Source organism: Strigops habroptila, chromosome 9 (assembly GCF_004027225.2).
Source record: "Strigops habroptila isolate Jane chromosome 9, bStrHab1.2.pri, whole genome shotgun sequence".
Classification (NCBI taxonomy): domain Eukaryota; kingdom Metazoa; phylum Chordata; class Aves; order Psittaciformes; family Psittacidae; genus Strigops; species Strigops habroptila.
Window position 1 is genome coordinate 28,162,291 of NC_044285.2, and position 13,740 is coordinate 28,176,030.

A 13,740-nucleotide genomic window follows, 5' to 3' on the forward strand; every position below is an offset into this window, starting at 1 on the left:
AAGGGATGGGTGGGTCTGACTGGGGTGGGAAGGTGAGGAGATGCTGCTGTCCCCTTGAAGGTGAGGGCAGCTGCTCCATTCCCTAGGTAGCATGGGGGGGGAAGCTGTTGTGCCGAGTTTGGGGGGTGGAGAGGGGCTCTGATGTACAGCTCGCCCACCCACCCCACCAATGTAGTCTGTGCGTGAACAGAGCACAGAACCCCTCACAGAGATGGGGCGCAGGCTGCCTACCAGGGTCTGACACCCCTCTCCTCTTGCCTCGCAGGCTCCGTCAACCAGGACGGCCAGGAGACCCAAGGTCCCAGCGATGGCTTCTTGAGCTCCAAGGTGGCCGTCTTTGCGGCGATCGGCGCTGGCTGCGTCATCTTCATCCTCATCATCATCTTCCTTGTCGTCCTCCTGATCAAGATCCGCAAGCGGCACCGGAAGCACACGCAGCAGCGAGCCGCAGCCTTGTCCCTCAGCACCTTGGCCAGCCCGAAATGCAGCGGGAATGCGGGCTCCGAGCCCAGCGACATCATCATCCCCTTACGGACTACAGAGAACAACTACTGCCCGCACTACGAGAAGGTGAGCGGGGACTACGGGCACCCCGTCTACATTGTCCAGGAGATGCCCCCCCAGAGCCCAGCCAACATTTACTACAAGGTGTGAGGAACAGCCTGGGCAAGCCGCCGATGCAGGAGCACGGGAGCGCCGAGCGCAGGGGGCAGCCGCCCCCCGGGTCTCCCCACGGGCGGTCTGGCGCCAGGAGGGAGGAAGCGAAACGAACCCCACGGCACGGCGCGGGGAGCGCCAGGGTCCGGCGCTGGAGAGCGGATGGCTCGCTCGCACACTCGCGCGCTGAATTCTCCCCTTTGTATTTAGTTTTGTAGTTCTCAGCTTTTGTAATCCCGAGACTCGAGGGTGAGCCTTCAGCATCCTCCTCTTCTTCTCCAGGACTGCAGCCGGCCAGGGGCGGGTGCCGTGCCTTTCCGTGCTCGCTCGGACACCGCGGGCAAACACAGAGACTCCACCTCCCCTTTTTCGTTTTGGGATTTCCCTGCGTCACCCCTCTACGTCCTTGTGTGAAGTGCCCGTGCGCCTGGCGCCGCATCGGCCACTGCTCGGGTCCCGGAGCCTGGACCGACACCGGGGCCGCGGCGAGGAGCCTCGGTCTGAGGAGGAGTGAGCAGCCGCGTGGGGAGGAGGAGGATGCTTTGCCTAGGTGCCAAGATGCAGACAACTGTGCAGGGAGGAAGCTGGCAAACCCGATTTACTACTACTACTATTATTATTATTATAATTATTTTAATTTTTTTGTAACATTTTTATTTTTGTGAATTCCGGGCGGGATTCCGGCCCCGCCGCCTTCGGGCACACGCCGTCGCCTCCTTCCAGCACGCCGTCCCGCCGGCCGCGGGGCAGACCCCGCTGCTCCCACCGCTGCCCTTTTAAACTTTTGTGTTCATAGCTGTTGACTCTTGTTTTAGTCTCTTTATAAAAAGAAAGAAAAAAAAAAAAAAAAACCCAAAAAAATCTATACCATGTCTCAAGCATTCAGTGCGCGAGAGTCCGGGTGCTCCTCCTGCTCCATGCGGAGCAGCAGCCTTGGCCTGGCAGCTCTTCCCAACACCCTGAGGGTGTCCCGCTGCAGAGAAAAGCCTTTGATGAGGGTTTCCATCGGGCTGGGGCAGAGCCTGCTGGAAGCAAAGCGGGGGGCAGCAGGAGGGCAGGGGGTAGCTGCAGCCCCTGGTCCCGTCCCACGAACGGTGATGCTGTGGGTGGCTGTTCTTGGAAAGGAAAACTGGAAAACAAATGTTCCTGACCCACAGCTGGTGCTGGGGAGGCTGGGGGTGCCAGGAGGACGCTGGTGCTTGGCGCTGGGAGCCCCATGGAGGTATAACTCGGGTGGCTGTAGCACCAGGCTTGGCTTGCTGGGAGCTGAGCTGAAGGCTTCTCCTGCAGCCTGGTTTACCAGGAGAACCCGGTGCCCCTCTGCGGGACCTGCCTTTGGGGACAGGACCCTGCAACACCAGCCCCTGACCGCCATGTTTCCCGCACAGGAGCGTCTCCAGCCCTTGCTCGCTCTGCCCTTGCCTTGTCCCTCTCTTGTCCAGAACTGGAAGAGTTGAGCCTTGGGCTCTTCTGGTGGAATCATTCCCAGCTTCATCTTCCCAGGAGGACCTGCCAGCACTGTGGCTGATGCTGGCGAGTAACACGGGGCTGGTGGTGCGCAGCCACCCGCCTGTCCTCAGCCTGTCCCAGCCTGGGGGCTGGCAGCCACCCCCTTCTCCTTCCTCGCTTTCTTTTCCTTTCAGAAGTAGCTGCTTTTGCTCAGGGAGCGAGCGTGGGGCAGGCGGTGCTGCTCCCAGGGCAGCGGGCTTGTGGTGGCACAGGGCCTGGTTTGTCCTCGCCTGTCCCCAGGGCCCCAAAACCCGCGTTAGGAAGTGCCCATAGAGCGAGAGAGCTGCTCTGCAAAAGTGCCTTGACGAGGAGCGGGCAGGGGTGGCAGGAGGGGCAGAGCAGCGGATGGGAAACCCTGCGGCTCGATGCTGTGCTGGGGGTTTGGCTGTGGTCCTGAGTGGGACTGGAGCATCCCGTGGTGTTGTGTTGTTGGTTGTTCTTCTTTTAAAGGCAGGAGGTTGGGCTGGAGCAGAGCAGGCTGCCCCTGCTCTCCTCCTGCCCTCGGCATCCCGAGGCGAGGGTGGCTTCCAGGGCCCTGAAATGGCTACTGCCCCTGGGAGAGAAGAGCCATAGCGGGTGCTCCCCCCTGCCTGGCCCTTCTCCCTGGTTCCTCCATGTAGCACCTTTTAGCCCCTCTCCCCTATTGCATCCGTGCCAGCACTGCCTGCCCTGGGCTGCGGCTGAAGGGCTGGAGCCACCCCAGCTGAGACCCCCATTCCCTGCTGGAATGGGGTGTGCTCTCAGAAATCACAGCAAATTGTGTCTTAAAAAAAAATCCCCCTTTCCCTCACTGGTGCCCTTTTCCATCTGCTGCGTGGTGACCTGTGGTTCCTGATGTGGGCAGAGCCCAGTTTGGGCAGTGGTGGATCAACAGGGAGCAGTGGCTGGTGTGGAGGAGGCATTTGGGGGATGATTTAGTTTTGGTTCGTTTTTGGAGGAGAAGGGAATGAGTCTGGCCACAGGTTGTGCCAAAAGCAAAGTGACGGTGCCGGGTGGCTTCCCGCAGTGGCTCTTACCCGGTGTGGTGGCTGTCCCCAGCGGGCTGCAGCTCAGCAGCCCCATCACCTCCATTCCTGTTGCTGGGGGCAGCTGAGAAACCTTGTAAATATGTGAAGAAAGGGTGAAATCTGAACTGAAATCTGAACTCCTGGTTTTTGCTGAGCACCTCGGTCTGCTGGGTCCTGAAACAGAGTGTGTCCCTTCAGTTCTTTTCATTGAAAGTGTTGAAGTTTGGTTGGTTTTTTTTTTTTTTTTTTTTTTTTTTTTTTTTTGTTTTGTTTGTGTAAATACTAGTCTTTTTTGGAAGAAATAATGTAAAGATGTTTTGTATAAACTCTGAATTATTTTCTGGTTGCTTTTTCTTAGAAAAAAAAAACAAATGAGAACTAAAAAAAAAAAGAGAAAAAAAAAAAAGAAACGAGAAAAAGTAATTTTAACCACGAGAACGGGTGTAAAACATTGTCATACTGCGCTCAGCCCCGAGCTGCCCGCGGGCTGTGCTGGTGTGCGGGTGCTTGGTCCCCCCCGGATATAGTGCGGGATGGCCGGGCCCCAAGCAGAGAGCGCGGCTGCTCCTGCCCTGGCTGCTGGCACAGCCCCGGCACCCACGGCAGGGTCAGACCTGCCTCATCCCCAGCTTGTTTCTGGCTGTCCTGGGTCCTGGCAGAGCTGCAGCCCCGGGCAGGAGACTTGGCAACACAAGGTGAACTAAAGGAGCACCAAATTTATCTCATTTGTTGTCTTAAACCAAAAAAACCCGAACCTCAGGATGTGTAACTCAGTGCAGCATCCTGAGATCTTGATCTGCTGTTCCATAACTGTGGAGCTGCTCTTGTTGCAGATCCTTTTCCCCAACTATCCCTGTTTTCCAGTTGCCAGCTGCAAGCGCACCATAGCCCAATCTCTGCTTGGTGCCTGGGCTGGGGTGGCTTGTTCCTCTTCAGCAGAGCCCATGTTTTGTACGGGACAATGCCAAGGGTCCCTGCGCATGGGGAGGTGGCTGTGCCCATTAAAGTCATCTCTGGTGTCACCGGCATGCTGGTGGCAGCCAGAAGGCAGCAGGGAGCTCCTGTAGTTCCACTTCCTCACTGGAATGCCTGTGAATCTGCATTATAGGAGGGTGAGGGGGGGTTGGGGTGCTGGAGCAGGGTTGGTCCCTCCTGTCCTTCCGTCGTCCCTCCCGGCTGCACCGCACACCAGCACACCCGCCCCGCGCACTCCCACATTTCAGAGCTGTGACTACATCTACATCTCCATGGCGTCGCATCCGCACCCTCACTGTGGTCCTGCATCCCGATGGGGCAAAGTCCCAGCGTTCCTGGGCAACCCTGTGATCAACCAGCCGCGGGGCTGCTGCCTTTGCCATGGTGCCGGCACCGCTGGAGCATCCAGGCTGACACATTTCCCCTGTCCATCCTCCGCTGCCATTAGTCAAGAGGTGGATTTGGACTTGGAGCTCAGGTGTGGCCGGTCCCACTGCTGGTGCAGGGCACACGGGACTGGGGCTTTGGCCCAGGGCTGGGAATGCCGCTGGTGAGCAGCAGGAGCGGTTTGGGTACCACATGGCTTGGCAGTGCAGGGGGACGCCAGGGCTTTGGCTATGTGGCCATGGCCCAGAGGAGATGAGGACCCTCTGTGCCAGGACCTCCTTGAGGGGTGGCCGGTCCCTGGGCTGCTGCAGGGGCCGTGTCACAGAGCAGGGCTCGGCAATCCCGCGCTGGTTGATCGTCCTTGGCTCCCGGTGGGTCCCATCGGCTGCGCTCCCCGGCACCGCAGAGTTTTCTTTCTTCGTGTCATGTTCCTCTTTCTGATTCCTTTTGCCTTCTCCCCAGCTCTCCCGCCCAGTAGCATATCATCGGCATCGGTAACCAGCTCTGTGGCATCTGAACTCCATGGAGCCATGATGGAACCTGATATATTGTTAAATAAAAGGGTTTTTTTCCTATGGAAACCTGGCTGTCTCCTGTGTGCTTTTTTGCTGCCCCAGGTTGTCTTTTGAAATCCCAGCCTGGTCTGAAGAGATCTGGGGCAAGTTAGCTCACCCGCTTCATCGGTGGCTTTTCCTGCTGATGTCAGAGGGAGCTGTTGGGTTTGGTTTGGTCAGCATTAAAAATGTAGACATTTTTGTCTGATACTTGCAGCATCACACAAGGCCCCACCGACTTGATGGACTTAGGGTTGGATATGGATGGGTATGGTTGGATACTCAATGGATACAGTTGGACTCGATTATCTGAAAGGTCTTTTCCAACCTAAATGATTCTGTGGCTCTGTCCCTGAAGCTGGAGGCTTCCCTGATGCCACCAGCATGGCCCTGGGCTCGATGTGCCCATTGGTCCCATCCCCAGGAGCTCAAGGGGCTGTGCCTGCACCCGAAGCCAGCAGAGCCTTGTGGGAGCCATTTGCAGATGGCTCAAGGACAGGGATGTTCATCCCATCTAGTCACTGATAATTATTTAGTCATTTCTCAATGTACCTTCATGTGATAAATTATTAAAAAGTCATTTTAGGAAATGGGCTGGTAATGACTCCTTAACAGATGGTGCACTCACTGGCTCCAAAATGGGCTCCACCAGAGTCATTGCGCTTGCTCTTTATAACCAGCTTTCATATGGCACTTTGCATTGCTATGAAGGACCAGGCAGCACACCATACGTTAGGAATGAGAAGCAGGATGTGGATGGGAAACACTCGGTGAGTTTCTTCGGCCGCCTTGCTCAGCCTGGAGCCCGTATTTCTGATTTTGCTGGACTTTGGACACCACTGTGCAGCACGGGATAGCCGGTGGCACGGAGCCAGCTCCGGCAGTCTGGGACGGCTGAAGAAGAAAGGTCCTGGGGAAAGACATCCTCATTGCTGGTGAGGATCTGGGATGCGGGATGCAGGACATGGGAGGAGGGGTGTGGGCTGTGGACAGAGCAGGAAGATGGGGAAGGGGTCGCTTCCTGGTGAGGCTGTGCTCAGGGCGATGCAGGAGTGTGTGAGGTCCTAGGCAGAGGCTACAGCTTCTGGGTGCCCCATCCCTGTGGGTCCCAGGGGACTGGCATCGCGGTGTGGAGGCTGGGACACCATGGCCTCACTGGTCTTCAGAGTCAGAGGAAGGCTTTTGGCACCCTGGAGGATGCTGGCAGGAATGAGCATCCTCTAAGAAAGGCAAAGGGAAAACCATGGTGCAGCCTGGCACCCAGAGGAGGGGAGCAAGGCCAGGTTCCCTCTAGCTCATCCAGAAGTTGCTCTAGGAGAGGATGGAGGACTCGAAGCTCAGCCTGCGAGGTATAAACCATGTCTGCATCATAGAATCATAGAATGGTTTGAATTGGAAGGAACCTTAAAGATCAGCTAATTCCAACAGCCCACCAGTCCAGGTTGTCCCATCAAGGGCTATGGATGCTGGATTGCATGGTTATTGCATGCAGGGATGAGTCAGATTTATGGGGTCTTGGAGGAAAAATGAGGCCAAGGCACCAAGAGGGGGTGGAGAATGAACTTCTTGGCTGCCATGTAAGGGGTGAGAGACAAGGTGGTCCGAGGAGATCAAAACTGGCAGGCTGGTTCCAAGCTGCTTGGGGCACAGCCTGAGCTGCAGGGACCATGCCAGGACGTCTGTAGGAGCAAGCAGGGGCTGATTTGGATCAGGGTCAGAGTGGGGGGAGTGGGCCTTTGGGTGTGACAGACATGCTTATATGTGGTTTGCTGGTTTGAAAATCATCCTTCTCTGCATGCTTTGATCCCAGTGTGAATTAAATAACGCTTTTAATTTTAAACAGCTTCACTGGTCCCTGATGCCCAAAGGGTAAAACTGTAAGTGCCAAACTTGCTTGGACCTGCCAGAGAAGAAGAAAAGCACTTTAACAGGTTCCTGTAACGCAGCACCCCGCCAGGGAGTGGGAGCACAGCAGGTTCCCCCTGGCTCCAGGGCTGCTCCGGGTGAACCCAGCCGGGGACCTGACACAGGCTCAGGGACTCCCAGAACAGGATCTGGTGGGGCAGACCCTGTCGGACCCATGGGACTGATGTCCCCCAGTGCACTTACCCATGTAGGTTCTGAGGCTGCTGAAGAGAGGGGGTCCCATGGGCTCGGGTAGGACGGAGCTGCATTATCCCCATTGCATGTGGCTTGGCGGAGCCACCATGCTCCCCTCTGGCTCGCACAGTGATGCACCGAAAGTATCTGGGCTGGGAAGGGCTTTGCTGGGGAGCATCTTCACCCCTGGCTGTGGTGGGGAGAGGATATCAAGCCACAAGTGCCAGTGCCCACGGGGACACATGAGCCAAGAAGACATAAGTGTGTGGTGGCTGTGCTCCCAAGGGCCAGTTGATAGGGAGTGGGATTGGCGGGATCTTGCCTGGGAGCCTCCAGATCTGGAAACTTCATTAAAGCTGCAAAGCTCTGATGTTTTTGGATGTCCATCAGGCCTGGATACGTTATTTTAATTATTTAACGTAAAGGAGCTTTCTGTCAAGTTTATTAACTTGCCCTTGGCTGGATCCCACTCGGGTCCGAAGCAGCTGCCGGGGTGTTTGCAAAGGCTGTTCTCTGAGCTGTGGCTGTGGGAGGACGGATGAGGAGTGCACTGCAGCCCTGGTGCAGGAGCCAGTCCACTGGGTGACATGGCAGGGTGGCACCCCAAGTGTGCTCTGCTCCATGGAAGGGGGAGCCCAGATGGAAAGCACCTGTGTAACCTGATTAAATGATGGGAAGCTCAAACTGCCTCGGGGGGGGGGGTGATCAGGGTATAACAGATCCGCAGCACTTCCAGCTCCTGTTTGAGATGGCTCGGCTGGAGACAGGGCATCAGGCTGCTGGGGGACTTGGCCTGAGCCCTGGCATGGGGAGCACACAGACAGGCAGTGACTGGGGTGCCTGGACACCGGCTGAGGCTGCCGGAGGTGCTGTTGGATGCAGGGCAGATGCTCCCTGCGCTGAGGCTGCAGCATCACCTCTGCACACCCCACAGCATCCCTGTGCTGCTGGGAGGGTCGGGCTGTTACGAATGGGGAGATCAGAGCGAAGGCTTCCCAGGCCACCTCTGGCCTCGCAGCCACAGACTCGCATACCAGTGGGTCCATGTAACCTGGCAGCAACCTCCCTGAATGGAAAGCAGACCGCAGAGAGAGACCTGATGCTTTTCAGATGTTTTTGGTGTATTCTGATCTCTCCATTTATGTAGGCGCCTCCCGAGGATCGCCCGGTTTGTCCCGGCACCGGGGGGTGCGAGCAGGGGAGGCAGCAGCGCTGAGGGGACCGAGCCTGCAGCAGTGGCTCCATGTGCTGGTGCTGTGCTGGTGGCTCACAGGGTGCTCTTGCAACTGTTCCCACCCTCCCCACTGCTCTTTGCCTTGCTATTTCCAGCACTGCCGAGGTGTCACCTACCCTGGAGCTTCCCTCTTCCCACAAGGCCCTGAGCAGCGGTTGCTGCTGCACATCCATGGGATCAGCCAGCCCCAGGAGGCAGCAGGGAGAGAAACAGAGCATCAGTGCCTCCATTCCTTTGCTCATCCTGGCTGTGTTGTCCTGGGTCTCGGCTGGGCTGAGGGTAAGCAGGGCAATGGAGCTGCAGGTCTCATGACTGCTCTGAGTTCCCTTTCCATTCTCGCACCCCATTGCCCCACCTCACTGCAGAACATCCCTGGACACAGCCACGCTTCCCAACCCACTCATCCTCCTCCTCCAACATTTCCACTCCAAGGGGAGCATCTGAAAAACCCCAGCCTGTAAGAGGCTATATAACAGCAATCCTTTTTAATAAACCTTGGCCAGTCCAGCTGCTGCAATGAGGATTGGAAAGTTTATCCTTGTTTTCCCTGCAGTATATCCAAAATAACTAACAGGTTCCCGTGGTCGAGGCGATGGGCTTTTCCCACAGCCAGGGTTTCTGCGGCATCCACCGACTTGCTGCACCTGGTTTCCATGCTCCAGGAGCGGAGCCTGGAAGATCCATTAGGCTGTCGTGGTATGCAACGAGTCCCGTGGGCTCTGTAATGAGAGCAATAACGGCAATGCACTGGAGGGCAGTTTGTCACCAGCCCATCGCATGGGCAGCGTGCTGGGAGCACGGGACAGTGGTCCCTGCCCTGGGGCTGTATAGGAGAGGAGGAGGAGAAGGACAGGAGGAGGAAGATGAGAGCGTAGCTTGTGCTGGGTTGGGATCCAGTGCTCACTCTGTGTTCCTGTGCAGCGACCAGCGAGCAGCACCATGCTCAGTGACAGTGAAGCCATCTGTGCCCCCAAGGCAGAGCAAATCTGGGACGAGAAGCAGCCCAGCCCAGGCTCCACACAAAGGACCGGCAGTTTTCTGTAGCTAAAACCAGCTGATCTCAAGTGCTCTAAGAAAGACATCACGTGCTGCCAAGGTTTTTTCTCCGCAGGCAGGCCTGAAGCCAGGGTGATGGTTGCAGCCTTATTACCCTGGCAGGGCTTCCAGCATCCCAAAACGGCTCTTCCCTGGATGTGTCCCAGCCGGAAGCCTGTGCGTGGGGAGGGAAGAGCCAGCCAGGACACATGCAGCCACACAGGGGTCTTGTGCCTGACCCCCCCTAGTTGCCAGCAGCCTGGTGGGGCAACCATGAGGAAAGGGATGAGCTGGAGGGGCAGCAGGGATGGGAAAAGGAAAGGACCTTTGGAAGGGGGCTGGAAAATCGGGGAGTGAGAAGGGAAGGAGAGAGCTTTCTTCCAGCAGGGTGAGGCCCAGCAAAGCAGGGAGCTTCAGGACAAATCCAGTAGTTTTTCATTTGTTAAAAAGGCATGGATACAAGTATTGCTTCACAGCAAATGTAAATTAATTATGTGCAAGGTTTTAATGTCACTGAAACACAACCCTTGGAGAGGGTCCCCCGGCTGCTGGAACAGGGTCTGAAGGAAACACAGAGCTTTTCCTTCTTGTCTTGACAGAGGATGAGAGGTAAATGTGAAATGTCAGCGCTGCGGCCACCCTGGGAGCTGGGGATCCTGCCTCTCCTCCAGCCTGGACCACATTTATCTGGTTGTTCTGTGACTCTGCCCCTATAGCAGTGGCCTGTCCCTGCAGGGGAATCAGGGCACTGTGGCTGCAGGATGGACATGTCCTGGAGTGTGGCACAAGCCATGCACCCATCGCTTCATCCCACCCCATGGAGAGATGCGGGTGAGCCTTTCCTGCAACCTCCTGCACGCCGAAGGCCAGCACCCAGTGCACAAGGATGCAATTTGGGCAGAGCCAGGACAAAGAGCTGTGCACTGGGGCGATGCCTGGCATGTCTCCTGCAGCCCCTGTCACTCTCTCAGTGATTGCCTCCAGCCTTGGACCCGCAAGCCCTGCCCTGGCTGGGAAGGGCTGAGCGAGGCTTCGGTTTCAGCCAGGCTTCCCCCCTAATTCCTGCAGCCTGGTGTAATCCTCCCGAGTGAGCCCAGCTCCAGGTTCCTGCTGGAAATTGGCTCTTGCTGTGGCTCTGGGGTCTTTGTAAGGTAGCTGAGCCAGAAAGAAAGAAGAGCCGGCGATTCAGAAAGGCTGAGGAAGCTTTGCTTTCTTCCACTCAGGTCGGGGGATGGGGGACCTCATGTGGGGAGATACCCCAGATGGTGTCTGGTGTGGGGTGGAAAACCCCAAAATCCTGCTGGGGGGGCTTGGTGGGTCCAGCCCTGAAGCATGGGGCAGGAGATGGGGGGCTCATGCGGTGCAGGAGGAATTGCCCTGTCTGGAGATCTCTGCCTCCTCTCTGCAGGGTCTTTCTCCTTCCCCTCTTACACCAAGGCAAAGCCATGACGGTGTGATTGGCCCTAGGGGAGGGATACAGAGGAAACCTGTGGAGACGAACGGTGGGTAAAATGGCAGCGTGTTGTGTCGGCCGGAGCCAGGAGCACAAAGGCAGCTGCCTGCGAGGTTTATTTTGATTTGCATTAATGAGAGGAAAGCACCAGGAGGCTTCCTGCTGCCCCGGCCCCATGGCGGGGCTGCCCGGGCTGCTGGCAGGTGGCTTGTGCCCAGCGCTGCCCTTCCTGCTGCCCTGCACGGGGGCTCAGCCCTTTGGAGCTGGGGGCAGTGGGCTCCTGTAGCCTCTTTCCCCTCAGGACCCCCATGGTTTCACTGGATGTGGGACTCTCTCCACCAGCAAAGCCAAGGCAGAAGGTCAGGCTGGAGCTGCCCATCTCGGATGGGAAAATCTGGGCACAGGCTTTCTCTTAAGAAAGAAGGTGCTGTTTCCCTGGCTGCCCTGGGATGATGCTCTTGCAAGAGCAGCCATGGGCATTGGAGCTGGCTGAGGAGTGGGAGCCAGGGGCTGTGCTCTCCCACCACCAAACCTGTTGCTCCTGGGCAGTGGTACCCAACTCTGTGCCCGCAGCATCCCAACCACTGATCCTCAGAGCTGCCTGCATGTGTTGCAGGCCAGCGCCACATCACTCACAAACACTGCATCTTCCCCTTGGGAAATCTTCCATGCTGCCTTGGGGCCATCGAGGAATTGAGGGACAAATATCAGATGGTGCCTGTCAGCAGCCATGGCCCCAAGCAGTGATGGGAAGCGGAGGACATGGCACAGGTCAGGGCAGTGGAGGAAGTTGCTTGGCATACTCTCATAAGAAGGCATGTCTCGCCACATGCTAGCGGCACCCCAGCCAGGGGTTTTCAGCCATTACCTGTGGTCGTCTCCATTTCATCTTTTGTGAGACCTCAATCCAATGCTCAGCTTGTTCCACATGCCAGTGCTGTGCCGGTATTGTGCTGGGCCACAGGACCTTGCAAGGATGGCAGTTCCCATTCCTGCATCACTTTGGACTGACTCTAAATGAAAAAGCAGCTCATAACAAAGATGTGTGATGAACTTTGGCATCCTGCTGCTTAATGTAATAAGGTGTTGGCCATTAATTATGCTCTTAACAGGCCAGCCTGGAGAGGAACCTCGAGGAGTGAGTGGCCAGATCATGAAGAAGGCTGAGCTGTAAAGCTGTGAGGGAAGAGGTTTCCCAGGAGATGGATGGGAAGGGCTGAGCTTCATCCCAGTGGGAGAAGGCAGCTCTGGGTCGGCACAGACGGGTGTGTAGGTCTTGCTGCTATCCCCAGCTCTGCCCGTCCCCTTCCCCACATGGCAAGGTCCCTCCCACAAATCCATGGCCACAGCCTTGCCAAAGCCTGACGCCTCTCCTCACCCTCCCCGGACTTCCAATAATAATCCCGGTGCCTGCTGGGCTTTGCTGCTCTTGGATGCCGGGAGTGGGGCTGGAGCGTTCGACACGTAAGGCGATACTCCGTCAACAGCCGCAGCCGAACAAAGCCCCACTGTCTGCGCGCCGGCCGCGCTCCCCTGGGAGCGCATCGCCCAGCACGGGGTCAGCAGGAAATTAATCCCAGGCTGGGGTGAAAGGGTTAATGAATGATGATTTTACAGGGATCGCCACTATCCTTCCCCAAACTAATAGAGGGATAATTAGCTCTTAATAAAAGGGAAAGATGAGCCTGGCCGTCCTTGGCAGGGATGCGGAGCGATGCAAAGGGATGAGTGTCCATAGGGTGTGCAGTGCCTGGGACATGTGGGGCAGCCACAGGCTGCGGAGGGCTCATCTTGCACCCCGATGAAATGCCCAAGCAGTAAGCATCTCACTTGCAGCTCAAGCAAAGGCAGTGAAGCCCGGGGGTCAGGAAGATGGTTTACATTTCATGTTGTGCAGGGTTTTTAGTGTTGCCAGGGTTGGTTTTGCACCTTCCCTGGCAGTCCAAGCTGCTGGAGGTGGGTCTGCGGGAGCAGGGCTCCTGTGCAGTCTGATAGGGGCTGCAGGGCTTTGCTCCCACTCGTGAATGCAGTTTGTGTGTTGGCAGCCCCATCATTCAGCTGGGGGTGGAATGGGGTAGGGGGGCCTGGAGGCAGCCAAAGATGCTTCCCAGGAGCAGTGGTGGGTTTCCTGATGTGCCCTGCCTCATGAGATGATCCGGCACTGCCTGCAACCCATGCTCCTTCTGCTCTTCCCTGTGGCACTGCTGGCTTGCATGCAAGCCTGGTTGCGTGCACGGAAGGGAGGGCGAATCCTGCTGTGGCCAGAGTGAATGGGAGAGAAAGAGCCTTTCAGGGAGTGCAGCCATGCACGCCGCATGGCCTGAGCGGTGCCAGCAGGGAGGTGGGTGCTGTCCTGTGCCCCCATCATCCTGCTGTACCATGGCTGCATGCGCAGAGGGGATTTTATGAGCCCCGAGGTGAGCTGGATTTGCAGAGCAAGAGAAGATGGAGGCCTGTGATGTGCAGCCAGCGTAGGTTAGCTGATTGCTTTGCAGCATCCCAACTGAGCACAAGGGCTGTTCCTGCTGCGGATGGGGTGGCCCCTCTGCATCCTCCTGCAGCTCAGGCAGCAGCACAAATCTGGTGCCAAAAGCCCATTGTAAAGGCCAGCCAGGCTGGGCATTTTGGGGGGTCACAGCAGGCTGTGGAGCCCTGATCCTCCTGGCGCTGCAGGTGGGATGCTGGCAGGAGCGAGCAGGATGTTCAGCCATGTGGCCTTTGTCTCGCCAGAGCTCCAGAGCAAAACCGGGAAGCTGGGAGTACTCCCAGTGTCACCCCAAGAGCTGGCGGTGGCGGTGCGGGGGTCTCTGTGGCGTGCTTGGCTCTCAC

General features: G+C 57.2%; 1 protein-coding gene across 1 annotated transcript in view; it reads left to right on the plus strand.

Moving 5' to 3' along the window:
- EFNB1 (ephrin B1) overlaps positions 1-5,116 on the plus strand; it is a 53,745-nt gene extending 48,629 nt beyond the window's left edge. The window contains exon 5 of the mRNA XM_030497538.1: positions 266-5,116. Coding sequence (XP_030353398.1) covers positions 266-654 — 389 coding nt within the window. The 3' untranslated portion in view covers positions 655-5,116. The remainder of the gene's footprint in view (positions 1-265) is intronic.
- The last annotated feature ends 8,624 nt before the right edge of the window (positions 5,117-13,740 follow it).